Below are 27,303 nucleotides of genomic sequence, written 5' to 3' on the forward strand. Positions count from 1 at the left end.
GACACGATGTTTCTATATACGGGACCTCCAGGGCTCTCTGTGCAACTGAGAATAATCCATCCCTGAAAACATGATCAGACGGCCCCCAACCATCATTGCCCTGGAGAAAAATGATGTTGAATCTCACCTTCAGCGGATCTATATCCGTCATACTCTGACTGTCGAATTCGAGCAGTTGCACCTAGACGACGAGAGCTGCGATGAAATGACGGACCCGTCCCCCAGCTCCTGTGTCTCTTCAGAATCTGATGTGGACCTTGATACCACAGGCCTGAGTCAAGAAGGGTCCCCGTGTTTTGAGCCTATTTCTCCAAAAGACAGGAGCTATGCTTCTACAGATCCAATTCCACACACTACCGTGACGAAGTTCTGCCTCAAATCCCCAATCCCAACCCAACAGTCCTCGTTACAATTGACAATTTCCACTGGAATACACTCGCAAGCAGACCGGTCCGTTGACCCACCGCGACTCAAGGTGAAATTTGCTCTTTCACCGCAGGAACTTGAACTCCATAGCGGCAAGGCCCCTCTTGAAGAAAAAACAGGTATGTCAAACTCCGAAAATCGAAACATCGGCTCCATCTAACAGTCCAATCCTCCGCCAGATCCAGATCGTCGCGGAGAAAACTACCGGCCAAACCACACAGATGCTATATATACACCAATGTCCATTGACTCGCCAGCTTCGACGCCGCAGGTTTCATTCTTGTCGTGTGGTGTGTCGTCAAGTCCGGCCACCGCAAGTGTCCCACCCCGGGACCTAACCCTAGCGTCCACCATGTCTTACGAGGCAGTCTTGGCCGAGAGGGCAGTCTCGCCTGCTAGCGCGGCCAATAGCGTTGGCGAGGACCGTGGCTCTCACAACAAAATCGTCATCTAGGAGCGATATGAAGATATCGTGGATGCTTGAAACTGGTGGCTTTATTCTAGCGGTTTGGCGTCTTCGAGTCCACCATGAGCTGTCCCAGCGGGGGTTTTTTTTTTAAAAAAAAAACTGATATCAGTGGCTTTTCAAAGGTATTGACCCAGTCGACTCTAATTTTGTATATTTATGGTATGATGTTTCTCGCCCCAAGACCCCATGATCGACGAAACGGGGAATGGAAGTAGACAATAATATTTAATCCCCAATATGAGATATTGAACCAACCTCACGCATATGTTCCAGACCAACATACCACAAGAAAGATTAAAAATAACCCCTCGAAGCATTGGTCCAGACTACAAGGTCTCATGTTAAAATGCAAAAGAAGGGATCTAGAATGTCAGTAAACAATTCATATCTGAAACAACGATATCGGCAACCCAAATCTATCAATAGTTCAGTGGAGAAGAACCACAAACCTGGCTGCCTCCAGATCTGACGCGGCCCCGGCAGTGCCTTTTCGCCATTGACACATCTCACCCGTGAGGATATTGAAATCCGCAGCCTACGTCACTCTGCATTGCTGACATGGCTTACGGAGTACTCGGACTTTTCTTTTCTTTTTTTCTTTTGCTTGCATTGCATACCGTTTAGACTGTACATGTTCGATACTCGATAAGACTGGTTCACGTTTGACCGGCGTTCTCTGTGCGGATCCACTACGCCACCGCGTATAATAACCTTGAATGTCTTGTATTCCGGAAAATCTCCGTGTGATTAATAGCGCTGAGACGGTGCTTGCCGGTAGATTGGATCATGTTGAATCCAGGGGTCTGCAATTCAGGGGGCTTTGAATGGACATGGCTCACAGAGAGGCTCTTGCGGTGTGTGTGTTGGTTAGTGATTGTCTGGTTGGTGATCTGCGTTGTGGCGAGTGTAACTCGAGGGGGGCGGGCGCTGGTATTGGTGGGGTGTCAAGGTTGGATGGGAAATGCCACGAAACACTCCATCTATATACGTAAGGTGAGATCTGCTTGGTTTGGATATTTCTAAGGTTGTCCTTCGAATGTCTTGGCTGGATTTTTAGAATTTCTGCCGAGGAGCCTGAGGCTGTGATGTGGACAAGGGTCACGTGAAAGGAATCACGTGCTTGCTTTTTCAGAGAAAGCGAGTATGTACAACATACATTTTACTCGGAAAAGAGGTTCATCGGTCAACTGAATGAATTTAAAATGAGGAATCGCACATATCAAGGCAGTCTAATAAAGTGTATCAAAAGCAAGTCCCGGCTCTCGGCTAATGGAAGAGGGAATAGGTAGATGATAAGGTGGAAGAGGGTTGGATGGTGTTAAGTAACAAAATGAAACGCCAACAAGGATCGATCGTCTTCCAGATGCCGCTTCAAATGCTCTCACGTGTATAGTTTTTCCATGACGGTATGAGCTCGTTTCAATTGTATCAAAAAAATGGAGGAAAAAAAAAAGAACCCTTCACTTCAGACAAGAATGGTGGGATAAGTTAAAAAGAAATAAGGGGGAATTATCTACTGCTTCTTGGCGAAAGCCTGGGCACCGTCGACCAAGCGACGCTCGGTGTTCTGGCGACCGTTGACAAAGTCGGGGTAGTTGAGGGTCAACTCAACGGCACCGTTGACAATGTTGTCAACAGCCTCGACACCGAGCATGAAGGAGTGGTCCTGGTTGCCGACCTCGTAGCGCCAGCTACCGAAGCGGCCACGGGACCAGATACCCTTCTCCTGGAGCTTGGGGAGAATCTGGGTGAGGGCACCCTCACGCTCAAGGGTGGGGGTGGGGTAACCGTGGTCGAAGCGGCGGTGGTAGGTGGAGACAATCTCATCACCGGGCTGGAGCATCTGGGTGTTGACGAGACCCTGGATAGAATCGGCAAGGAGGGTCTCGTTGTTGACGGGCTTCATGGAAGACTCAGAAACCTCCAACATGACGGACCAGTAGGGACCGTCCTGAGCCTCGGTGCTCTTAGGCTTGGAGCCGTCAGCGAGCTGAAGGGTAGGAAGCTTCTTGGAGGCCTCGGGCTGGTTGTGGGGGGAGTAGTTGGAGAAGATGGTGGCACGGTAGAATGGGCAGTCATCCTCGGGGAAGTACAGCCAGCACTTGTCGCCGATGCGGTCGGGACGGGCGCCACGGATACCAACACCGATAACGTGGGTGGAGGAGTAGAAGAGCTGCTTGGTGAGGGGCATGAGCTCAGTGTCGTTCATAGCCTCGGCGAGGTAGTCGACGGCCATGGTGGAGACCAGCTTTCCGTAACCAATGGTGGTGCCATCGGCGAGGGTGACGGTCTTGTTGTAGGCGTTGACCTTCTCGACCTTGTTGTTGGGGCCGTAGCGGGTGTTCTCCTTGGGGATAGTGTTGGCAACAGCAATCCAGATACCACCAGTACCATCGCGGGCGGGGAAACGGAAGGTAGCGTTGGGACCCCAGTTACCGGCGGTCTTGTTGAGGATAACGTTGGTGGTCACGGCCTTGACGTTGGGGGCAGCGACACGCTCACCGAGCCAAGCGCATTGCATCTAAACATAATGGATCAGCATTGGTCCAGTCCCCGGGGGGAAAAAAAACAAGTCAAACTTACCTTGGTGGTGGGAACAGCCCAGACCTTGTAGTTGTAGGGTCTCATGAAAAGGTCGGCAATACCAGTACCCATCATGCGGACGATCCACTCATCGAAATCCTTGGGCTTGGTGTTGGAGACGCGGGCCTCGAGAGCAGCATCAATCATGCCGTCAATGCACTTCACCTGCTCCTCCTTGGGCAGCATGGAGATGTTGTTCTGGAAGGGGTAGGGAACCCATTGCTCCTGGCAGCGAACGTAGGAGATACGCTCGTGGGTGTACCAATCCTCCTCCTTAGGGAGGGCCTCGTTGATGCAGTCATCGAAGTACTTGTAGTGGGAGAAGATAACGTGACCGCCGACATCGTACAGCTGTGAACCCAGTTAGCGGTGTAGACACAATTGAGACCAAGTCGCAACTTACGAAACCTTCGGGGGTAACATCAGTGGAAGCCAAACCACCGGGGGTCTCGTTTGAGTCGATAATCAACCATGAGGGGCCATTCTGTATACTCAATTAGTTTTTTTTTTATTCCGGGATACCCCTCCCCCCTTTTTTTGTTTACATGTGCCCCTCCGACACAGTAAACATTCAGGGAAAGAAATAAATACTTACGATCTGGTTCAAACGCTTGGCGGCACCCAAACCAGTTGGGCCAGCACCAATGACGAGAACGTCAACAGAACTGCAAAGCAATTGTTAGAGATAATGGATGTTTGAATAGATGAGCTAGTCCTTACATATCGGGGTGGGTCATTCTGCCTTGTAGGAGGTCCTGAAAGCTGGGGACTCGTTTGAATGTCTTGCGGGCGACGTTCAGCATAGAAGCACAGCTGCAGGAATCTGCAGAATATTAAGAGGGGGAATGGAGGGATAATAAAGGGCAAGGAAGCGGAGGAACCAAAGAAGAAGGGGAAGTGGGAGGACAACGTGACCAGCCAAGCTAAGGGTATCTAGACGCACCTGGTTCTGTGGGTTAAACGGATCCGGTGGGGACGACGTGCCTGTTTCAGCTTTACTGATTCGTATTGATATTGGTTTATTTTATTTTTGTTTTTTATTGCCGTTTAATTTCCTTTTTTTTTTTTTTTTAATTTGATTTTCTTTCTCAAACTATCTACAAACCAGGTCCTCCTATCACATTTACAGGCTCAATTGCAATCACAATTAATGTACTCAGGGGGAGGCAGTGCTTCAGAGCTCAATCTTAAGAGAGTACTCCGTGGTTCTTTGTATGGACTATGGAGTCAAAGAACGCGTAAGGCAATCTCATCTCATCACACCGTAATCCTAGTAAAAACTTAACATATCACATTCAAGTGCAAAGCCGTTATTGGTTTTGAGCTTATCATGATACCTCCAAAAGCAGGGACCTCGAGTGCATGAAATGTGCATTCATCTTTCGCATGCGGGTAAGTTTGATATTAGAATTCCCTTGGCGGGTATTGGATAACATTCAGGGTCTCCCCTCTGGAATGCCCGTTATCATATCAATCCCAATCTCGGAAAATTATTCTAGAAGAATAAAAAAACCCTTGGAAAAGAGGAAAAAAGGGGCGATATGGATAGGGGCAACCATTGAATCTCGATCCAATGTGGTCAGGCTAAAAACGCCACCGATGTAGGCATTGGCACATTGTTGGCTATGGTTAAATTAGTACGCAATGGTGTTTCGGTAGTTTGTATGGACCTCCATCAAAGGTGATTTTGGCACAAGTGAGGCTAATTCCGACTTGTTAGAGATGATGATTCCAGTTTCATCTACATCGACTTCCCCCCATGTATACCGTCGTTCTTGTACGATGTAAACCACTTGTGCATCGTACATACAGTGCACATGCGTATCACATGCATCAAATAGTCAATTTAATAGGACAGCCCCAAAGGGAAACACCTTGAATCCTGCCGGAGCAACATCCGCAGAGTTGATCGTCTCATCTGGCGGTCTCAAGGAAAGAACGGGATTTACGAAACTTCAGTGCATTGGCATCTGGTTCCACTGATTGTCACTCCCAAGAGAGTAATACAGCGAGGATCTTCGCACAAACAACCGTGCTTGCCATTGATCGCCCCCCCTTAAGGGAAAAACTTCTCGAATGGCAAGAGAACACTACCAATTGTCTATTACCTCTTGAAACACCAACTCCCGTTAACACCAAAAGCTTAGGGGTCTTTCCCCCCCACAACCACTGGTCCAAGCACATTGTACTTGTGGGGGGCTGGGAGGTCCCCTGATTGCGTCAGGCATAGCCTTCAGAGGGTGGATCGCCGCATTCTCCACCCGTAAGGGACCGGATGGACCAGAGGGTCACTGAACGCGGGTTCTGGTGGGCCTTGGCTAACAGCTGCTTGCGTAATGCCCTACTATTAATTTGGATCTGCGCTGTTTCAGTCTTCTATTTCAAACCAGTTGGCTTAGGACATTCCAATAACACTGATGCTTTCATCACTATCAGACATACCTAGATAACGAGATAGATAGATAGATATGTATGTGTTAGGGTTGAAATATGATTGAACTTAAGGATAAGAGTGTTGATTAGAGACGGTGGATCCATGATCAGGTTGATGTTATTGGTGAATAAGGCAAAAGGGGAGACTTGTCGCCACGAGCAAACCCATGGACGTTTTGGCCAGAGGGCCTCGTCAAATTAAAATTAAGAGCTAGTAAAGTACAAATGGTATTGGTTCTGGTATAACTGGTATATAAACGAAAACCACTACGTAAGGGAACAGACCAAATAATAAACCAGTATGCGAAGAGTACAGGTGGCCTTTGTTAAGAGATGTAACAAACGTAACGGTAATTCACGTGCTAAAATTTCCAGGCATTCAAACATTCAAACATACATCTCTCTCCTCTCACTTTCTGTTTGCGGCGAGTGGATCTATTCTTTACATACTCCGTACTGCTGTTCCTGTTCCTTTGCTGTTTCGGTGTTTGGCTTCTGGTCTATTTTCATTTACCTTCAACTGCTTTTTCTTCTCTTAATTTCCCTTTCAAATCCTCCAAATTTGAAGTTAAATCTTTGGTGCCGAAAAAAAAAAATTACTGCCGAAGTACGTACCCCATTCCATCCCTTCAACCTTCATCATCATTTCTTCATCTACGCTCGTTTTGATTTATTGCTATTCTCTTTTTGGTCTTGTCACACTCATTAACCTCCGGAGCATTTTTAGTGATCATTTCCTTCTAATTTCGCCTTCCTTATCCACCTTTCTCCGTGGCTTCCTCCGCATTTAGTCAAGGAAGCCTGTCCCGGCCACGACCTTTTGAATTTAAGCGCTTTTTATCCGATCAATCTCAAACTTTTACAATGAGCGACGGCGAGAAGGTCCGCGCCTCTGGCGAGACTCCCCGGGAACAGTCTCTGCCTACTGTCAACCCCGCAGCGGAGAAGACAGAGCAGCCCAGCATTACATTCCACCCCGCGGTCTATGTGACGTGAGCAACATCAAAGGGAACAGACAGATCGGACAGAATGGCTGATATCTTGATAGTACATGGATCACTTTGAGTTCCACTGTTATCCTGTTCAACAAGTACCTCCTCGACTATGCCAACTTCCGTAAGTCAGATTGGAGATACGATGCGAGGGAAACTGGCACTAACACACCCTTCAATAGGTTTCCCTATCATCCTCACAACATGGCACTTGTCCTTCGCTACTATCATGACCCAAATCCTCGCTCGCACCACTACTGTCCTCGATGGCCGTAAGAAGGTCAAGATGACTGGCCGTGTCTACCTCCGCGCTATTGTCCCCATCGGTATAATGTTCAGTCTGAGCTTAATTTGCGGTAACATGACCTACCTCTACCTCAGCGTTGCCTTTATCCAAATGCTGAAGGCCACCACTCCCGTGGCTGTTCTTCTCGCAACCTGGGGTATGGGTATGGCTCCGGCCAACATGAAGGTTTTGGCCAACGTCTCCATCATTGTGGTTGGTGTGGTCATTGCCTCCTTCGGTGAGATCAAGTTCAACATGGTCGGTTTCCTGTTCCAGATCGGTGGTATCATTTTCGAGGCCACCCGTCTGGTCATGGTGCAAGGTCTGCTCAGCTCCGCCGACTTCAAGATGGACCCCATGGTTTCTCTGTACTACTTCGCTCCCATCTGTGCTGTCATGAACGGTGCCGTTGCTCTGTTCTTGGAATTCCCCCACGTCACCATGGACCATGTCTACTCAGTTGGTATCTGGCTTCTGGTTCTCAATGCCGTTGTGGCTTTCCTCCTCAACGTCTCGGTCGTTTTCCTGGTAAGTGATACTTTAGAATTCCGGATCTCAATCTCAAGGAGAGCATTATTAACACACACTACAGATTGGCAAGACCTCTTCCCTGGTCATGACTCTGTGTGGTGTCCTGAAGGATATCCTGTTGGTCGCTGCTTCCATGTTCCTCTGGCAGACTCCCGTTACCGGCCTCCAGTTTTTCGGCTACTCCATTGCTCTGATGGGTCTCGTCTGGTACAAGCTTGGCGGCGACAAGATGCGCGAGTACACTTCCTCCGCCGGCCGTGCCTGGGCTGAGTATGGCAACAACCGCCCTGCGCAGCGCAAGTTTGTCGTCTTCGGTGCTGCCGCTCTTATGTTCTTCCTCTTTGTTGGCTCTATGGCTCCCAGTTACGCCAATGACTCTGTGGACCGTGTCAAGGGCTACCTTGGTGGTGCCACTGCTGGCAATGCTTAAATGCACTTGCCAGACCCTTAGCCTTTCGTCTCCTATAAATTAGAACACAGAAATTTCGGCCCTGTGTTCAACGCCATAGTAACCATTCTCCGATTCAGTGGGCCGGAATGAGAGCACGAGTGGATAAGTGCAATAATGTGGCGGCATCCGTTTCTTTCCGTCTCTCGGTAACACACAGAGACTGTCCCTCATGCTTTTGTCTTTGTGGGCCCCTACGATGCAATGGAAAACGAGGGGCCTCTTTTTTGGCTGTTTTATTACCAATCTTTTTTTTTCAGCCACATTTCTGTGATGTATACAGTGGCATGAAAATGTTGTTGCTGGCGGTGTACTTTTTTTTTTCTACGACCATTGATTGATATTAGACTTGCACGAGCTCTGGTGTCGGTTTGCTTTGGACCTGTTCTTGTGGTCTCCATGTTTTTAAATTTTTTTTTTTCACCATTCGTGTCTCTATAGTAACCCAATAGACTTGAAACTGATATGACATCATCTCATTCACGTGATCTGCTCTCTTCCAAAAATATACACGTGATCTGTTGATTTCACGTGATGTAATTCTCCCGGGCCACACCTCCGTCCAGCTCATAGGCCAATTGTGGCTGGGCTGGACCCATTCAACTTGACTCCACCCGAGGTGTCTTGGCTGCATGGGCCAATGGTACCCGCTAATAGCGCATGTATCAATACCGTTACGGTCGATCGGATAGCCGCTTTTTGGTGGTATATTACCGTTTGACTTGGTACCTCCGCATTTCGCGCATCGATTCATCCACTTCTTCAGATCGTTCTTTCCTGTCTCACGCTCTTACTCTTCCTACTTCGCTCGACTTTTGTTCCCTTTCCCCCATTTTTCTCATTTTTCTCCTCCCAATTCTTTCTCTTTTCTTTCAATCCCACCTTTCTCCCTCTCTCTATATATTCTTCTTATTCTTTTACCGAGACATCTTCCACCTCCCTCTCGGTCTTACTTCTGTCTCTTCACAGGTGGTTAAAGCTTTGTGTCCTACTCACCTAATCTAACAGAACAGTTCCCCTTGTCTTAAACCCAAGACATTTTCGAGCAATCATGTCCCCGATGGTTCTTAATCGTCTTTCGGACGGCCCGGCTACGGTCCTCTCTCCTCCCCGGGAACACGCCTTCGCTCAGTTCTCCTCTCAGCCCTCTTTCCTCGACTCCCAAGGGAGCTTCAACGCCAGCACTGTCTTTGCCAACAATAGCTCTGCACAGCCTATTCCCTCGAGCTTCAATTTCTCGTCTGCCCCTGCGGCTCCCAAGCCCTCCCGCAAAAGGTCCCGTGATGAGGCCACTTTTGAAGAGGCCGTTGCTCCCAGCGCGCCTCTAGGACACCATGTGGCGCCAACACCCAAGGTTAAGCCCATCTATGGAGAAGGCATGGTTCTTTTGAACCCACAGACTGGCCTTGCGATCTCGGCCGAGAGCCAGACCGGTACATGGTACGAGCAAGAGTCTGAGGTGCAACAGGCTGCTGCTGCACCTGTTTCCTCGCGGTCAAATGCGCTTCTTTCCGATGCTGCCGACGTAAGCCGCAAGTCCCAGCGCCTTGATAAATCCGCACCGGGTCTGGATGATATTGCGTTGTCCTCGATCCGCCAACGTCTAGGCAACCCTAGCTCCAACGATCAGCATCGCACTCTCAATGCGGGCCCCGCCCCACCCGCCGAGCCTCTAGTAGATGATGCCACTCGTCTCCTAGGTATCGGCTGGCAGCGTGTCAACACAGACGGTGACATGGCTCCCGCTGTTCGTGGCTGGACGAAGTATATCGACAACCAATACTCGGCCCACCTGCACGACTCCCAGATGCTCATGAAAAGCCGCGCTCTGAACGCCTATCTTGTGGCTGCCACTCCAACTTCTGGACTCTCGCCTGCCTTTTATCTCTTCAGCGAAGACCTCACTCAAGGCCAGCTCGTGGCCTCCTCCTGGGAAGCATGTCTCCAAAATCTTCGTAGCTCTCCCATCATATTCGAGGGCGCTGCTCCTCTCGGAGCTACCGACCGACCTAACGCACAACCCATCTCCTTCAACTCCATGGACACTGGCGTACCACTTCTCCAGCAAGCCCTGTCCAGTAACCCTCAAGCATCAAGCCGCGAGGAACTGAGCGGAGGCGCGGAAATGGGAATGGAGATCGATTCGTAACTTCTTCCAAATACGCATTCAATTCCCTTCAATCCCGTCCGATCCGACAACATCGATCGATCCGACCCGCCATGATGACTCGACGTCCAACCAATCCGCGCGATCGACCCCGGACCTTTTTCCGACTGTTCTATCATCTTTTTCATCTTTTCTCAATTTTTCTTTTTACTATTGCTTATTTAGTTATGAGACTCACGTGCCTGACTGACCCAGTCTGGGCCAATTCGGTTCTTCTCCAGTGGAGGGTTTGATGGGTTTTGGGTGGCTTGGTTTGCTTTCTTTTATGGGAAATGGGCGGCGTCGTAATCTGGGAGTTCTTCAAGTATTCGCCACATGCTTTTGACGAACGTTAATTATCTACGACTATCTATCTCATTAAATCAAAAAGTTTAAAATCATTCTGGGGGTTTTGGTAATGTAGCTTGACTGAGCTTTGAAGGCATTGTGTCTCGTTACTTTGAGAACAGTGGCCACAAAAGGCATGTTTCTTTCAAATAGCAATAAGTTAGCCGCAAATCCCATACTAGTGGTAGGGGTCTTGATAACTCTATATTGTTAAAGTATAGAATGCAGCATAATGTTAACCAGATATGTGGGAAATTTATATTTTTAGAGGTGCCCGCCTATTCACATATAATACTTTCCCATTCCATTTTAATACAAATACAAGCTTTTTTTCTCCTATGAACCGAGGATTTCCAGAAATCCTAGAAGGTTTCGCATGTTATAAGCTCTTTCCTCATCTCGAGAAATAAAGTCGTCAGTATGCAGTAAGCATTCTTATCTTCATTTTATACCAATCTGTTCATACAACTCCTCTCCACTGTTCTTTTACGCATCCACGGCATACCGTATCTAATTCCCACCTCTAACGAATCCCTAAAGCGAGAGCACCAGAACCCACCATGGAGATAGAGCCTTTTTCTTGGGTTGATGTCCAGGAGTACGAGGATAAAAGCAGGATGGGAAAATCGAACGAGCTCGACACTCTCAAAAAGCTCAAAGATCTCGAGGAGGGACGTGAGATGGAAAAACAGAACGAGCTGAGCATCCTGAAAAGACTCGAAGAACTCGAGAAAAAAAGTCAGCAGCCTAAGGACAGAAAAACCGATCGAGCGAGATGAGCGTTATCGCTGCCTTATCCAAAGACTAGAAGACATCGAAGGTGTTAGAAGCCTAATATGAAAGAAACGGAGTACGCGAGATGAAGCCTGCGTTCAACGCGAAATTGTCTTGAATGCATGGTCTAAAGTTCCATCTTCGACGACGGAACGTGGATCAAATGAAACTACCTACGAAGGAGACATTCGCGCCAATATCCGGGCTATAAGTGCCAAAGAAGAGAATGACCCGGAGACTGCTGACCGGTGGAAGACAGTATTTCTCGATCGCTACTCTCTTCAATGGGGGGGTTGACTGCGGGAGACGAGATGAACTATCACATGTTCCTTTGGAGATGATCTGTGTGTTCAACATCAGGGCTCGTGTTCTTCATGGTTGGGGTAAAACACGCTGCCAGATACTTGATATTTGTGATGACTGGATTGGTCGTTGGAGGTCTGGCCAGGTGACCTACCTCCCCTCAAAGGATTACCGTCAGCTATGCCGACTTTATTACGCCTGACTTTGTATGTGATGTTTCATTGCCTCTAATGTCTCCCCAATGTTTGAAAAATGAGGTTTTATTAATGCTATGGTTTGCTATTTGCTAGTTAGGAGCTACGGTGTAGTGGTGGCATAGTTGATCATTCAGGTAATACTTGCTTATGTTAAAGGATAGGTGGACGATGGAGGTGTGATATACTGACAATGATCATTACATAGTGATCTAAGGGGCTTCATGTTGCCCAATTCTAGTGAGTACCATTCCTAGAGTACATAGATACAACCGAGCAAGGTACAATTGCAATCGTAGGATATTAATGTGATAATTCAATTCAGAAACCCCAACGCTCATGTGGGTGAAAGACATGGTATCATCTCGAAACAGAAGATCAAATAAAGCAAGTGGATGACAATCGCATCCCAATTAACTCCAAAACTACAGAAAGGACATGACAAATGCTCAAACAATTATTCTGAGGGCAGAACCCTCAGTCGTCATCGTCACCATAATCATAGTCACTTTCGTAATTGCCTGCAAATGCATCGTCGACGCCATCGTCCTTCTCATCGTCATCATAGTCGTCCTCGTCGTCGTCGTCCTCCTCGGGGTCTGCCTCGATCTTATTCAAGAGGCCATCCTTGGCCATGGCTGGCTTTGCGTCCTGAGTGGAGGGTGGGGTAGGGAGTGGAACAGCAGAACTAGGACGGATGGACTTGGCATCGAACTTGGCATCTGACGGAGTTGGACGTCGGGATCGTGAGGCTGCTTCTGGCTCGATGCTGGCGCTGCGCCGTGAGATGACGCTTTGGCTGCGACTTTGGCTGCGACTCATGCTTTGTGACTTTGCGTCCTTTGCATCTCCTCCTTCGCCGCCGTATAAAGTGTCCAGGAGAGAGTAGTTAATCTTTTTACTGTAACCTCGGCGCTCCAGCATGCGACGTGTAGCCTCGGCCGGTGTCGAGGCACGGGAGCTGCGGCCATCTTCGCCCTCACCCTCCAGATAAGTGACATCTCCAAGGCGGCCACGGCGACGCTTGCGTGGCTTGCGAGGGGTGCCTCCTCCAGTTGACTCTTCCAGGGCCCGCTTTAGGGCTTTTGCTTGTTGAATGCGGAGGTACTCCTTGTTTTCTGTTACCCAAATCGACTCCTTGATCTCGACTTCAGCAGGCAAGAGCAGACAATTGGCGACTTCGGGGTCATCTTCAAACTCGGCAGCATCAATTTCAGTGCTGTCGGAAACGGTGGGGTGTGGCGGTTGGTCGGAGCCAACACTCTCAATCATATTTGATCCTTGAGCAAGCATAGACCGCATTTCGTCCTCAAGCGCCGCTTCAGATGCAACCTGTTCGGCAGAAGGTTCTGGTGTGGGTTGTCGCTTGCCTTTGCCCTTGGAGTGGATCGGCTCGTTTTTGATATCTTCAACGACTTCATTCACTGCCTTGGCAATTACTGATGCACGTCGACCGTGACTATTTGCAGTCAAAGCCGGGTCGATAGGGAGACTGGGAATAGCGAAACCGTCGGCATCTATACGAGGAGGCTGCACTGATTCTGTTTCACTTTCGGCTGGAGAGTCGTCATCTTCGAGTTCCGCCGCGGTCTCTGGCACCCCCTTGACGCGGCTTTTCCGACCTTCTCGCCCGCGAGTGAAGGACGGGGGATCGTGAGTGTTCTCTAATTGGACCGAACGGAATTGATCAACCGTCAATTCACCACTCTCGGTGGAACCGAACTCGTTCAAACGCTGGCTGATAGTGGTTTCTGTCACTTTGACGATATAGACGACCTCACGTACAGTTCGGCGGAAGTTGTTCATGCGCGCAGCAAGAATCAGCGCGGCACCACAGAGACCAGCTGGGCGTCGACCGGTGGTCATCCAATCACGGTTCATTCGTTGAACGATCCTGACTGCTTCTCCAGCCACCGCCATGAGAGATGGTCCGAATTCCAGCTGCTTAGCGAAACGATAAATCAGACTTTCAGGATCGATGGGGTTCATGAGAAAGACATTGCCGCCTAGGCGGAGTTCATCGAGCAGTGCCTTGTATGTACGGCCAAGTTTGAAGACATTGATCATCAACACATCCGCGAAATCAATCAGCATGACTGTATTGCCGTTTTGACGACGGCATGCAATGTACAAGCAAACTGCAGCTACCGTCTTTGTGCGACGACCTTGAATAAAGTTTAGACCCACGGCAAGCTTAAACACCTGACCGGCGGCCTTGGTCGCACTTTCTGGAATCGTTAATGCCCGTGAAAGTTGAAGCATATATCGGTTTCCGTTTTGTTCGGTCATTTCCCGACTCTCCATGGCGCCACCGCGCTGGAAACCTGGACCATAGCTGCGTACGTGTGTCTGATCTTCTCCGACGAAAGATCCCTGCACAACAGCTGCACCGGACGAGGATTCACCGAACGTGACTTCAGAGACAATGTTGTTCTCGCTGATGACAGTACCACAGCCTGTACAGACCTTCACGCCTCCGTCATCGACAATATGCGGAGCAGGGCACCCTGGGTTTGGACAATTAGATGTTTTGGGGTGTGTTGTCGGGCGGGGTGGTTGAGGACGTCCAATAGCAGTTGGACGATTGATAGGAGTAGAGTTGGGAGGTTTTAGACTGGCCAGTCGTCCCACAGGAGGCCGTGGCCCGCGGGGAGGGATTGGACGCGCGCCGGATCTGGGCGCCGACATTTTGGTCGAAGTGAAAAGTAAGAGGTTTCAGAGGTTGAATGTAGACAGGGGCACTCGTTGGAGGCCGAGTCCTCACAGCCTCGGAATTTCTTGAATGGGCGTCGCGCAGCTTTTTTTTTTTTGTAGCGAAGGGTTTATCGACTGTCACGAGAATCGCGATAAGGACGGACGGAAGTGAAAGTGAGAGGAAAAAGTATTCAACCTGCTTATGTAACTGACTAGAAGAGGGTTGCAAAGCTGGATTCGAACATACAACACGAAGTTGTATTGATTGAATATTGACAATAGAGAGTTGAGTCAAATACAAATGAACAATTCGCTCAGAGAATTTCCTTTATCTATTGTTTATTGTTGCATGAATGGATGATCTGATGGATTCTACTTTGTATTGACCAATCACGTGACCTTAATTGATTTATGACACGCTAGCCCAATTAGGCTTAGTAGCATATGGTCTTTGTCACCCCTCGCCCCTCGCCCCTCGATGCCTGAGGTTCCAGGATGATCCATGATCAACTACTGCACAGCATCATCAGACTTGATACTCTAACACGCGAAGCAGTTACTTTTACAATGTCGAATACGGGAATCCGGCCTCATTCCTGATTGCCAGCCTCGAGACTAGTGGCATACTACATAGGGGCCGCAGGGGTCATGATCAAGATGTCTGGAATGCGGTATTTGTGCGTGGTTTGGAGGAATCGCGCACAAATGGCGCATCTTTGCCATGTTTCAACTTATCCACCCACTTCTAGGATTTTCCTTTCTTTTCTTTCTTAATGAAATATAATATTACATTGCAAACCAATTCCCGTTCCCAGCTTTTGCTTTATATGACCGCTGGTCGCTCTTTCCTTCACCTTGATATCATCCCGCTCTGTAAAAACCGAATCCCGACAACTGCCTCTTTCAAACCTGGTTTGAGCAAGACCCTCCAAGCATCGACTCTGTTGAGACTTTGCGAAGATCGATATATTCCATACTGTACCTCGTCTTTGAGCCGCAGAAATCTCTGTCAATCATGTCTTCAGGACCCAAGAACCACTCTTCCGATCTGGAGGCAGCCCGTCAAGACTTCGATACCCAGACCAGTGTCTTCTTTGTATCAAACGTGCACTGCGCATCGTGTGTTGCATATATCACGGAAGTGCTTTCTGAGACCCCTTCAGTCAGAAATATCGAAGTCACAATTTTGACGCATGAAGTGCGTGCGAGCCATAGCACCACCGTTCGGCCAGCCGACCTCGTCAACGCGCTGATTCATGCCGCGTTTGAAGTACACCATGTCACGACATTTGACCAACGAGGAAGGCTTATCGCGGAACTTGACACCTCTTCTTGGAACCACCGCGGCTCCACGCTGTTCTCCTCGCCGCGAACCTCTGTTTCTAGTATCTCATCCAACATTAAAGAGCGAATTCAGACCAGCAGACATAAACGACATATTGCCAACTGTGATGCATGCAGGAAGGAAGAACTAGAGACTTTTCCTCGTCATTCTTCTTCTCGAACGGACCTAGGAATTTTGGACGAGAAGTCCTCACAGAGTCCCTTCCGCCCATCGAACAAGCACCACGAACAAGACATAACTACTACGAAACTTGAGTCAACCCCGGAGAATGCTGTGCAGGAGAGTCTTCGTTCATTTGCCACCTCCGAAACAAAAGTTCAACCCCATGTGTCTACTCCAAAACTACCGACAGACATAGCAGAACTTCCCAGTCCGTCCATTGAATCAACCGATGAGTTCACCGCACAGATTAGTGTTGGAGGAATGAGCTGCGCATCGTGTGCCAACAGTATCACCGCACAAGTCCAGCAGCTTGAGTTCGTGAACAAAATCACTGTCAACCTTCTCACCAACAGCGCAACAGTAATTTATGCTGGTCCTGGCAATAATGTTGACGAGATTGTTGAGCAAATCAATGATGTTGGATTTGAAGCATCTCTTGACGAGGTGGACCAGGCCCCGAAACCACCGGCATCTGCAGAGCTGGCAGCAAACTATGTCAGCGAGATTGCAATCACCGGCATGACCTGTGGCTCTTGTGTCGGAGGGGTGACTCGGGGACTTGAAGAACTTCCTTTCATTCGCGATGTGTCTGTGAACCTGCTCTCTCATAGCGGAAGGGTTGAATTTGAAGGCCGAAACAACCTTGATAAAATTATAGAGAGGATTGAAGATCTCGGATACGACGCCACCGTCAATAGCGTCTCCCCATTGAAAGGTAGCACTGAAAAGCTCAGCACGGCTCAGATCCGAACTATCTCTATACATGTGGATGGAATGTTCTGTCACCATTGCCCACAAACTGTTCTTGGGGCAGTGAACTCAGTTCCCGGTATCGCCATCGAGGAGGCACTCTCGGAGAAAACCCCCATTCTGAAAGTCACCTATACTCCACAGTCACCTTCACTCACAATTCGCTCAATAATCTCGGTGATCAACTCGGCGAATGACAATTTTCGTGCGACTGTCTATCACCCGCCCAGCATCGAAGACCGATCTCGTGCCATCCAGCATCATGAAAGGAGCCGTCTGTTGGCGCGATTGCTTTTTGTCTTTATCAGTGCCATCCCAACTTTCTTTATAGGCATTGTATTCATGTCTCTTGTCTCATCTGAAAACTCTGTTCGAATGTATCTGGAGGAAACTATGTGGTCTGGCAGTGTCACCCGCATCGAATGGGCGCTGTTTATAATGTCAACCCCTGTCATGTTCTACGGCACTGATGTGTTCCATGTCCGGGCTATGAAGGAAGTTTATGCGCTATGGCGGCCTGGAAGTCGAGTGCCGATCCTTCGGAGGTTCTACCGTTTTGGTAGTATGAACCTTTTGATCTCTGCAGGCACATCAGTGGCCTATATCTCATCCCTGGCGGTACTTATCGTTGATGCAGTTGTGGGTACCAAGTCCAGCCCCCATAGCACGACTTATTTCGACTCAGTTGTCTTTTTGACCCTGTTCATTCTTGTTGGTCGATTCCTGGAGGCCTACAGCAAAGCCAAAACTGGCGATGCTGTCACATCTTTAGGCAAGCTTCGACCTTCAGAAGCACTGCTGTCTGATGAAACCTCTGAAGATGGAGTGAAGCGTACGAGTGTTGACCTCCTAGAGGTTGGTGACGTCGTCAGTATTCCTCACGGCGCCTCGCCTCCTGCAGATGGAGTCATCGTCGACAGCGCGTCATACCAATTCGATGAAAGTTCTTTGACCGGAGAGTCGCGACCAGTCAAGAAGACAGCCGACGATATAGTCTATACAGGCTCAGTTAATGTCGGCCAGCCGGTGCGGATCCGTATCACTGAGCTAGGTGGTTCATCTATGCTTGATCGAATCATCGCCGTGGTTCGCGAGGGACAAAGCAAGCGTGCACCTCTAGAAAGAGTTGCTGATCTTCTCACTTCGCATTTCGTTCCTATTATCACTCTGATCGCCATTTCGACTTTCGTTATCTGGCTGGCGCTTGGCCATTCCGGTGTGCTCCCCGCAGATTATCTTGATGTCGCACATGGCGGCTGGACATTCTGGGCGCTCGAATTTGCGATTTCAGTATTTGTGGTGGCTTGTCCTTGCGGCCTGGCCCTTGCAGCCCCTACGGCGCTTTTCGTTGGAGGTGGCCTAGCAGCGAAGTATGGTATCCTGGTTAAAGGTGGCGGCGAAGCCTTCCAAGAAGCTAGTCGCTTGAATGCAATCGTCTTTGACAAGACAGGCACATTGACTGAGGGTGGAAGCCTGAAAGTTTCTGAGCATGAAGTTCTGACCAATGACCCAGAACTTGTGAAAGTCGCATGGGCTCTGGCTCGGAAAATGGAAGAGAGCAGCAACCATCCAATTGCGCAGGCAATCACTGAATTCTGCAAGACACAACAATCTTTTTCTGTCAAGTCCTCAGACGTCCATGAGATTTCCGGGCAGGGCATGAAAGGAACTTTTACTGTGTCTGGCTCCGAGCACGAAACGCAATATGAAGCTGCAATTGGCAATGAACGTCTTCTCAAGAGTCTACTGTCCCCCGAAACAGACACATACTTCGTTTCCAACCTGCTGGCGAAATACCAGTCATCAGGCAAGTCGACTGCAGTTCTCTCACTCCGTCAAATACACCCTCCACCCACCGAACCATCCAGGTTCATACCCGCCATTATCTTCGCCACCTCAGACACGATTCGCCCGGAAGCTGTCGGTATAATCTCTCAGCTTCAGAAGCGTCACGTCGATGTATTCATGTGCACTGGCGATAACCAAACCACCGCCCATGCCGTCGCGGACATGCTAGGCATCCCGCGCTCCAAGGTGATGGCCAACGTCCTGCCAGCGGAGAAAGCCAGCTTTGTTCGTCAGATTCAAGAACGCTCTCTGAATACAACACCAGCTGAGGGTAATACCACATCGAGTTCAAGCACACCACGTCCTATTGTCGCCTTTGTTGGCGATGGAGTGAACGACTCGCCTGCTTTGGCAGCAGCAGACGTGAGCATCGCTATGGCATCTGGCTCTGACGTTGCTATCAATTCTGCCAGCTTCATTCTACTCAACTCAGATCTCAGCACGATTTTGCAGCTGGTCCTGCTCAGTCGCCGTGTGTTCAATCGAGTCCGGATGAACTTCGGCTGGGCGGTTGTCTACAACCTCTGTTTGGTTCCGGTTGCTGCTGGTGTGCTCTATCCTATCGTGAGTGGCCATCATGAGAAAAAGATTAATGGCGAGATGATCGTGGCGAATGAGCACTGGAGACTAAGTCCGGTGTGGGCTGCTCTGGCTATGGCATTGAGCAGTATTTCTGTTGTGCTGAGTAGCCTGGCTTTGAGGATTGATAAAGAAAGTATTATGAAGATAGTGAGATGGAAGAGGTAGACATTATGTGTATTCATTTAATTTATTTTGGCGTTACGTTTGTATCTAATACATGTGAATGAATTCAGCACTCAAGTCTGTTCCAAATTAGCCTCGATAAGAGACCTTTCTAATGCAAATTTACCTCCCCCCAAACTTCCGCAATGCGCTTGCTGAGATCTTTCGCAACTTTTTTCCGCCCTACAACTTCTGACATCCGATTTGATATCATCGTCTCTCGCTCCTTAGGTTCTAGAGCCATATATGCATCCACCAAATGACGTGGCGTTGGCCAGATCTGTTGGATCTCAAGGGCTTTTTCGCCCGTCACGCCACGGGTACACATAAGCATTTTCAAGTACACATCACGAAGAGTAAGGACGTCGGACTTGGAAGTGAGTGCGGAAAACGTCACGAATGAGACGCCATACGTGATGGACGGGTCTTGAGAGCGGAGATTATCAAGGATGGTGAGGTAGGAGTCAGTGGAGAGACGGCGGCCGGGGATGAGGCCAATTTTGGATATTGGAGATGGAGGAAGCGTGTTCCGGTTGATATTGTTGTCAGTGTCTCCGACGGAGGGCGCATCTTCGACCCCGTACATCTTCCGCAGGAGCAGAGTCATGCGCGCTAGGTACCGGATTGACTCGTCCAAGTGTTTCGTCTTTTTGATAAAATATTGATTAAGAACCTGTGTCGAGGCGATAGCCGACGCAACCATCTCCTGGTATTGTGCTGCACTCCCGCTAGTCGAGTCAGGATGCGTGACTGCGAACTCTTCGATCAGGTAGATGACGTTCTTGATGCCGGAGCGACGGAGTCGGAACTTTTGTTCGTGGAAGCGACCGTCTTTAATAGACCCGATCAGATCGTCCAGACGCTTTCGTTCAACGATCCAGTCTAGCATGACCTCGTCACCTTCTTCGCCGTGTGTTGTGAGGAAAGTCGGGTCATTGCATTTAGCTACCCACATCGCGTCGCCGACTTCCAGGGCGCGTACTTGCGGTGTGATTCCTTGCTTCATCAGTTCGCCAGAGATGTAGTCGCGGTCGGTGGAGGTGCGGACTTCTCGGGTATCCAATACGAGCTGGATGGTGAAGCTCTTGGGTGGGAAGAAGATGGGCTCAATATTGGCTATGTCGTGCTCCGATAAATTTTCTTGGGCGTCTGCCGATGGATCGTCATCTTGTTGAAACGACTGGGGTTCGCCTGTCAATGCTCCTTGTTGCGACTCAGTCGTTTCAGTAGCTTGGGAGTCAGACGTGGCGGTTCGAGCAGCGCCAGGTAATGTCCTTTGGAGACGTTTGGCTACCTCCCAGCCTTCTTCGGAAAGAAGGTACTTCCGAAGTGGACGTCCATGTTCATAGACTAGATCCTTCTGGATGAGAGTTTTCATTGAATTCCATGCAGTGTAAAACTTGGTCGGGTCCGGGGGTGCCGTGAACGAACTGTCGCAGTATGGCTGGGCCACCTCAATCAGTTGGGCTTTGGTCATCCCCTGAGATGCATTCTCATCCTGAGTTCCCAAGCCCAACATCAGTGCATATGGACCAGACCGTAATGTTGGTACATACGGCTTGGCTTTCCGAGGCTTCTTCGCCGGTTGATCGACGCCACCCTCAGACGTTCTCTTTCCACCTATATGACCCTAGTTGAGCGTCGGTTTCAGGTACCAGGGTGCAATTGATACCACAAACCTTTGTCAGGCGGTTCCGGCATTGGAAGCCCATTTTCTTGACAATGAGCCTTTAATTTATCAGTCAAGCGATCACACAATTTAGGACCTAGTCCATTCAATTGCTGTGCTTGGGATGGATGTGGGAATTCTAACGGACAGGCTTTCATTGACTCATAAGCCTTCTTGTACCTGCAAGATATCAGATATAGTCTTCCCGAATGGCGCCAAGAGATACGTACACGGTCACGCCTTTGCTGTTTCGTTCTCGAGCTTGATCTAGCCATTCTTTAATCCACCCCAGGAGTAGGGGGTTTGCACACTCCTCGCTCATGGCGAGTCAAGTGTCCAGTGACTAAAGAGCAGATCAGTGGAGCGAATTATCATCAAGGCGAGTCTCGCCGGTTGGACGCGAAGTGATGTTGCCTTTTTGGGAACGCGACTGGCACGTGCTACCCAGTTGTATAGCAGGGTTATTTTGGCCTGATTTTGGCCTGATTTTGACCTGAATGGTGTCTGATTCGCACCGGATTTTAGACCGCTTTCAGACCTCTCTATACAAAGTACGGTTCAGTGTACCATTGTAAACTCTTTCGCACGAAATGACCATGTGTCACCAACCTATAAAAATGAAGCCTTTCGACTCATACAGAACAAGAGTCTTCCCAGATGTATATGAAGGCGGTAAAAAGCATAAGCTGTAAAGAGGACTTCTGCCAGGCCAAAATCAGGTACCCAGGCACTGAATGGTTACACGTGGTGATAAGAGATACAAGAGTGTTGATTGACAGCGAGGTCTTTCGTAGAACTGCTCTTAACTCTTAACCTACATTCTACCTGGTCTGCGGACTTCCAACAGGCTCGATTTCTACTATTGGCTCGTATTTATCTCGTTTTTTACATGGCCATTGGAATTAGGATTCGATGTTCTCCCAGGTCCAATGACACTTGGGCAGTTTTTGTAGTTAACCCTGCAATAGAGTCGGATCTATGTTCTTTTTTTTTACCAGTCCAACATTTCTACTATCACATTATGTTCTACGCAATCCGTTACTAAAATAATCCAATTTGCTTCCAAAGTTGTTGTATTGATTGCCACCGTTACCCTGATTCGAAGGAAGATGACGTCGACAACCCGCGCAAACTACAGACAGGTTTCAACACCCATGGATAGACGTTCTCTATCAAGCCTATGAGGCCTCAAAATAACAAAACAAATTCCTCAAATTAGTCTCCGACATTTTACACCAATCTCACATTCAGACCTGCAGCAGACGAACGGGCCATGCTATCTGCTTCGGTTGACGGTACTACGGGTAAGGCCGACAACAATCTTACTACGGATCCTGATATCCCAAAGGGACCAACTGAGAGCCATGTGCTGTCTCGGGTGGAACAGGACGAGAAAGGCCTCGCACAAAAAGCTGGCCACACAGCGGAAATTACCAATATCGGATGGGATGAATCTCCCGATGCCATCGATGAACCTTTAGTGGCCGGGCTATCAAATGAGGATTTGTGGATGCTTATTCGACGATTTGACAAGGTATGTGCTTAGAATTCCACATGTACGAGAAGTTGGAACTGACCTTCTCATTCTGCACTTCAGCAAGTCTATCGAGTCAAAGCAGTTCCCGATGCTCCCGTGCAGAGGCTAGATCTCACGCGAAAAGACGACGATGAATTCTCGCCGGATAAACTTAGGGCTACACTTGAACGTTTTTACACAACCGTTATTATTGGCCTCACCAATTGTATTAAACATATTGCTCGACTACGATCTTGGAAGGAGCCGCGACGAACTGCTGCCTTTTGCACGGCATGTCCCGTTCTAAGGATAAATAGTCTTTGTTTGTACTGTTACTGATTTGATGCAGGTTTACGTCCTATCGTGGCTTCTCGATCTACTTGTTCCAACTATCCTGGGCACCCTACTTGCCCTAATAGTCTATCCCCCATGTCGATCACTCATGTTCCCTCCCGCTCCAATTGCTCTTGTCAACAAAGATACGGGTGGTATACAAAAGCCAAAGGCGGGAATCCTCGGATCTGATGATAGTATCACTGGGGCCCCTGAGAAATTCAAAGGCGAGGCAGCTGAACAAGAGGCCAGTAACCTTGTCGCAGGCGTTGCCTGTGTGGCCGTGGGAAGCGCAGTCGGAAAACATGATCAAGGGGTGCCTGATGATGCACCCTTCGAAGATGATGTACCAGACGCGGTGGATATGGTTGCCAATACTGCCGATGCGCAAAGCGCTGCCCATGGAAAGGTGCCGAAAGACTCTCATGATAAAACACGACAGCCTATGAAGGAGAGCGTGATGGACGCTGCGAACGTTTCTATGCAAGTGATAGGCGACATTACAGATACCTATGAGAAGCTGGGCAAGTGAGTAAATGAATTGTGGATGTCTTCCCCACGGATTGGAGTTAAATTAACTTTATATAGTGCTCTGTCTGCAACGACCCCGTTTCCTCAACTGAGTCCTCGTCTGCGACTGGTGGCTGTGTTGGGCCCGGCATTCCTAGCCTCAATACTAACATCTTGCTACGTTTTCATGAAGCTCAGTACGCTTTCAATCGGGCTCGCCTTCTTTGGAGACCCTGTCATCAGACGAGGGATTGTATATCTGAATCGCCGCCTTCCGAATTGGCGGAAGCTTGTTCAGTTGCAAAAGTATGTTTTCAAGCCGTGCATGTACTCACAATGCTAACTCTCAATAGCTCCCTTCTGAAGGGCATCCCAACAAATGCTCAGCTGGCCGTTACTCTTCTCCGTATCGGCGAGGCTAATGGATCACCACTTCCACCCCCTCCAACCTCAGAAGACAAAGTGCCCTCGCGGCCAGCGTCTTTGAACCAGGAGGAACTGACTCTAGATGCCACTGACGAGGAAATTAAGCAAGCTGCACTGGTCAAGCCCGATGAGCATGCCCAGGAGGTCCGAGATCTACCAGAGAAGAGCCACACAAAGACATTGGGGTCCAGAATTCTGGGCTTCTTTCGAGGAACTACGGCCAGTGGTGTTGAGAGCAAAAGAGGGATTGATCGCTTGCGAGCAGCAACGGGTTGCCATCATGCTAAGAATCGTGTCGGCGTCCTACGTGATAGAGGAAAGAGGATAACACCAAGTGGGCCTGTTGCATTCGACGCTCGATGCAAAGGTAAGCGCGGCACTGTGATTATAGACTCAACCAAGGAGCCTCCACTGCTATATTTCACCACCGATACACCGCAGAAAGGAGACTCACAGTTGGAGAATCGCAAGAGTGGATCTATTCTGTTCAGTATCCCGGTAACTGATATCCAGGAGATGCGAAAGTTAGGCGGTATGGGATGGAAGGGGAAATTGGTTGTTGGTTGGGCTCTTGGTGGTAAGGAGGTGGTTGATGGTTTGCTCATCACTGGCAAGGAGCCAGGGCAGTCATATCGACTCACTGCCATGGGGACGAGGAACCAATTGTTCAATCGGCTTATTGCCATAGATGGACAGGTTTGGGCGAGCTGTTGATTCTAATTCCAGGATGCGTGCTAAGAGAATCGCAGGTTTGGAAATGATTTCCTTGGGCTGATGTTCTACTTTATGTGCCGGTGGTATATGTACAGCCGACTCGGTTCCATTAAACAATGATGTATCAAGAGATATGAGACCATGAATATCATTACTGAACCCCCCCAAGAAACTTCATCGTTACAAATGCCTCTTAACGATGCGTGTCTTCCACGTTGTGATGTGATATGGCATGAATTTCACTCCTATAGCCGAGAAGAGCAGGAAGAGGATCATATAGACTAAAACATCCCATCATATGCACAAGCACCAAGTCCACATTAGTAGATATAATTTTCTTCATGGGACAACTATAACTCACATCTTCCAGCTCCGCCTCCAAGATAGTCTCCACCATTTTACTAATGGCTGCTGCACGCTCTTCTTTGGTCAAACAGCCGATCTTAACGAGCTCAGTCAGAGCATCTCCAACCCAGTTCTGGCAGTTCCAGTCTCGGTCGCTATTGCTGTTGCGCACCGACGTGCAAGCACATGCAAAAATGATCTTCGCCTTGGTGACAGAGTCTGGCGCTGTACATACAGGAATCCAAGCTATTGGCTCCTCCGACATGGGGTTCTCGCTATCTTTTTGGAATTTAAAGAAAGGATGTGCGCCGACAGCATGAAGCCAATCTTATTGGCCGTCGGAGTAGAGGGCGTGTAGCGCTGTATGTTGGTATTTGGAGAAGTCTACTGGCACACCTTTGTACACGAGAAGGGAGATTTGTGTCGGCATTTTGGAATATTTTATTATTCTGAGTGGGGGATTATTGGATATCTCATCCAAATCGCTTTTCTGATGAGCAGTCCCAGAGTTGAAGGGAGGTGGGTTGTGTACAAGGAAAAGGCGAGCTGCAGGTGGTGACTTTGGGCCGACAAGTGTCTCGACTGGCTTGAATAACTCTCTGGTATATATATATATATATAAAAAACCCTCCAACTATGCGTTCTTTGTCTCTTTTGTAGGTAAAATTACGACAGGGCTGAGAAACACTAATCAATAATAGTGAAGTTTTTAAAGTTATATAATAATTATTGTGCCAACGACTGTCTATAATCCCGCACGGTCTGCTCAAAAGACTCGTCGCGTTTGAACCCCAAGGAGATGGCTTGAGTGTTATCAAACTGCGTCGGCCATGACTTCAAAATTGGGATCAGCGCAGAGTCCTCCTTCTCTGTAAGCAGGGCCAGCTTATCTGCACCGCCCACTGCTTCCAATGCATCCATCATGCCCTGAACTGTGACGCAGATTCCAGGCACATTAATCTGGCGAATGTGCGGGGGAGCAGAGTCGGCAGGAAGACGGAGAGTGAGAAGGAGATTTTCCACAAGGGTCTTGGGCGAGCATAGCCACGACTTGAACTGTCGGTCTTCAATGGGAATCACACATTTCTTGCCATCGAGGGGCTCCCGGATCATGCCGGAGAGGAATGACGAAGCTGCAGCAGTAGGCGCACCCGGTCGCACGGAGATGGTAGGGAATCGCAGGGTGAAGCCGGTAATGAACTTGCGGCGAGTGTATTCGTTAACCAGCGTTTCGCACACGATCTTCTCGGCGCCGTAGGAGGACTCTGGAGTTGGGATCACGCTGTCGGTCACAATCTCTGGCAACGGTTGGCCATATACGGCCTGACTGGACGAATATATGACCCGCACTCCGGGACAGGTGTGTCGGAGCGCCTCGAGCAGGTTGCGGGTTGCATCGATGTTGACACTCATGCCCAGATCGAAGTTGGCTTCGGAGCCGGACGACATGATGCCATGGAAGGCATAGACGGCGTCTAAGGAAGAATCGACAATGTCTTTGGCTCCTGTCAGGAGATCGGCCTTGATTGCCGTTGCGGATTGGGGATAGCGAACGCCGGCGGGAATCGGGGGTTGATGTATATCGGTCAATGTGACGCGATAGGCTGGGTCATTCAACAGCTCCTTCGCAAGCAATTGGCCGATGAAACCGGCAGCGCCAGTGATGAGGATATGCATTTTCTGGAGAAAAGTGTAATAAACAAGGAATAGCGGAGGGAAAGGTATTTCAATATGTAAGTTATAGTTTTTCTCCGCATTCGCATCAAGTCCGAGGCGATCTTTAGGTGGTCCTCCGCACCGGACTTGGGCCGGCACAGCACAGTTCCCAAGTGGATCTGCTGTGGAACTGCTTTGCACGAATCGCCTTGGAGTTTTTGTCTTTCAGGGCCCTCTTTTGTTCCAGGGCCTGAATTGCCTGAATTGGGGTCTCTTGAATCCTGGGGAATGCCCTCAATTGTCCATGGCCCTAGTGGTACTGTGAGTGATCTGTCAGTTGAAGCCAAAGATATAAAGACATAGGATATATACAGTCCTCGAAGTCATAATATTGATAACCGACAGCATTTCATAGTACAACATATAGAACAATGTCCAGGTGTGGATTTCGGGGAAGTTGAGCCCGCGGGGGTCCAAGTCACACAACTTTTCTTTCTCTTCCTTTCTCTTGATACTAACTCCGTGCGTGTATCCTCATTGGCCATAACATCACTCTTGAAATATAATTGCAATCTATCTCTTTTTCGGCGTATCCCTGTGTCCTTCCACCTCGCTTTACTCCGACGCTTCCCCACTCCGAGGAAGACTTCGCCCCTTA

General features: G+C 49.0%; 11 protein-coding genes across 11 annotated transcripts; 6 read left to right on the forward strand and 5 right to left on the reverse strand.

The window, feature by feature from the left end:
• Positions 1 to 70: 70 nt before the first annotated feature.
• On the forward strand, positions 71 to 880 carry N7455_002241 (uncharacterized protein; the record flags this gene model as incomplete). Its single annotated transcript, XM_040952036.2, has 2 exons — positions 71 to 545; positions 606 to 880. The coding sequence occupies 2 exons, from the start codon at positions 71 to 73 to the stop codon at positions 878 to 880; spliced, it is 750 nt and encodes a 249-aa protein (XP_040818094.2).
• A 1,528-nt stretch (positions 881 to 2,408) lies between these two features.
• Positions 2,409 to 4,281, reverse strand: N7455_002242 (protoporphyrinogen/coproporphyrinogen oxidase; the record flags this gene model as incomplete). The annotated part of the gene is made up of 5 exons (XM_040951739.2): positions 2,409 to 3,416; positions 3,479 to 3,829; positions 3,882 to 3,962; positions 4,074 to 4,143; positions 4,199 to 4,281. The coding sequence occupies 5 exons, from the start codon at positions 4,279 to 4,281 to the stop codon at positions 2,409 to 2,411; spliced, it is 1,593 nt and encodes a 530-aa protein (XP_040817804.1).
• A 2,058-nt stretch (positions 4,282 to 6,339) lies between these two features.
• Positions 6,340 to 8,550, forward strand: glfB (uncharacterized protein). The gene is made up of 5 exons (XM_040951347.2): positions 6,340 to 6,518; positions 6,639 to 6,903; positions 6,960 to 7,027; positions 7,086 to 7,717; positions 7,782 to 8,550. The coding sequence occupies exons 2-5, from the start codon at positions 6,776 to 6,778 to the stop codon at positions 8,148 to 8,150; spliced, it is 1,197 nt and encodes a 398-aa protein (XP_040817952.1). The 5' UTR covers positions 6,340 to 6,518; positions 6,639 to 6,775; the 3' UTR covers positions 8,151 to 8,550.
• A 669-nt stretch (positions 8,551 to 9,219) lies between these two features.
• Positions 9,220 to 10,317, forward strand: N7455_002244 (uncharacterized protein; the record flags this gene model as incomplete). Its single annotated transcript, XM_040951613.2, has 1 exon — positions 9,220 to 10,317. One exon carries the CDS (start codon positions 9,220 to 9,222, stop codon positions 10,315 to 10,317), a length of 1,098 nt encoding a protein of 365 aa, XP_040818533.1.
• A 905-nt stretch (positions 10,318 to 11,222) lies between these two features.
• N7455_002245 (uncharacterized protein) lies at positions 11,223 to 11,441 on the forward strand (the record flags this gene model as incomplete). Its single annotated transcript, XM_065604242.1, has 1 exon — positions 11,223 to 11,441. One exon carries the CDS (start codon positions 11,223 to 11,225, stop codon positions 11,439 to 11,441), a length of 219 nt encoding a protein of 72 aa, XP_065462733.1.
• Positions 11,442 to 12,410: 969 nt separating this feature from the next.
• N7455_002246 (transcription factor TFIIIB subunit BRF1) lies at positions 12,411 to 14,621 on the reverse strand (the record flags this gene model as incomplete). Its single annotated transcript, XM_040950930.2, has 1 exon — positions 12,411 to 14,621. The coding sequence occupies one exon, from the start codon at positions 14,619 to 14,621 to the stop codon at positions 12,411 to 12,413; it is 2,211 nt and encodes a 736-aa protein (XP_040818640.2).
• Positions 14,622 to 15,642: 1,021 nt separating this feature from the next.
• Positions 15,643 to 19,479, forward strand: N7455_002247 (putative copper resistance-associated P-type ATPase; the record flags this gene model as incomplete). The annotated part of the gene is made up of 1 exon (XM_040951702.2): positions 15,643 to 19,479. The coding sequence occupies one exon, from the start codon at positions 15,643 to 15,645 to the stop codon at positions 19,477 to 19,479; it is 3,837 nt and encodes a 1,278-aa protein (XP_040818337.2).
• A 109-nt stretch (positions 19,480 to 19,588) lies between these two features.
• Positions 19,589 to 21,467, reverse strand: N7455_002248 (crossover junction endonuclease MUS81; the record flags this gene model as incomplete). The annotated part of the gene is made up of 3 exons (XM_040951310.2): positions 19,589 to 21,096; positions 21,156 to 21,325; positions 21,376 to 21,467. The coding sequence occupies 3 exons, from the start codon at positions 21,465 to 21,467 to the stop codon at positions 19,589 to 19,591; spliced, it is 1,770 nt and encodes a 589-aa protein (XP_040818481.2).
• A 951-nt stretch (positions 21,468 to 22,418) lies between these two features.
• N7455_002249 (DUF3292 domain-containing protein) lies at positions 22,419 to 24,644 on the forward strand (the record flags this gene model as incomplete). The annotated part of the gene is made up of 5 exons (XM_065604243.1): positions 22,419 to 22,679; positions 22,743 to 22,952; positions 23,011 to 23,522; positions 23,583 to 23,810; positions 23,858 to 24,644. The coding sequence occupies 5 exons, from the start codon at positions 22,419 to 22,421 to the stop codon at positions 24,642 to 24,644; spliced, it is 1,998 nt and encodes a 665-aa protein (XP_065462734.1).
• Positions 24,645 to 24,883: 239 nt separating this feature from the next.
• On the reverse strand, positions 24,884 to 25,254 carry N7455_002250 (uncharacterized protein; the record flags this gene model as incomplete). Its single annotated transcript, XM_065604244.1, has 2 exons — positions 24,884 to 24,889; positions 25,006 to 25,254. The coding sequence occupies 2 exons, from the start codon at positions 25,252 to 25,254 to the stop codon at positions 24,884 to 24,886; spliced, it is 255 nt and encodes an 84-aa protein (XP_065462735.1).
• Positions 25,255 to 25,715: 461 nt separating this feature from the next.
• N7455_002251 (SDR family oxidoreductase) lies at positions 25,716 to 26,666 on the reverse strand (the record flags this gene model as incomplete). Its single annotated transcript, XM_040951995.2, has 1 exon — positions 25,716 to 26,666. One exon carries the CDS (start codon positions 26,664 to 26,666, stop codon positions 25,716 to 25,718), a length of 951 nt encoding a protein of 316 aa, XP_040817572.2.
• Positions 26,667 to 27,303: the final 637 nt, after the last annotated feature.

Source organism: Penicillium solitum, assembly GCF_028829755.1.
Source record: "Penicillium solitum strain IBT 25940 chromosome Unknown utg000001l_segment0_segment0, whole genome shotgun sequence".
Lineage (NCBI taxonomy): Eukaryota > Fungi > Ascomycota > Eurotiomycetes > Eurotiales > Aspergillaceae > Penicillium > Penicillium solitum.

Bases quoted from the DNA above. Each gene is read 5' to 3' on its own strand.
- glfB (XM_040951347.2), top strand. From the start codon at position 6,776: ATGAGCGACGGCGAGAAGGTCCGCGCCTCTGGCGAGACTCCCCGGGAA. The intron at 6,904-6,959 runs GTGAGCAACATC...ATATCTTGATAG, and splicing joins CACCCCGCGGTCTATGTGAC to TACATGGATCACTTTGAGTT. The intron at 7,028-7,085 runs GTAAGTCAGATT...ACCCTTCAATAG, and splicing joins CCTCGACTATGCCAACTTCC to GTTTCCCTATCATCCTCACA.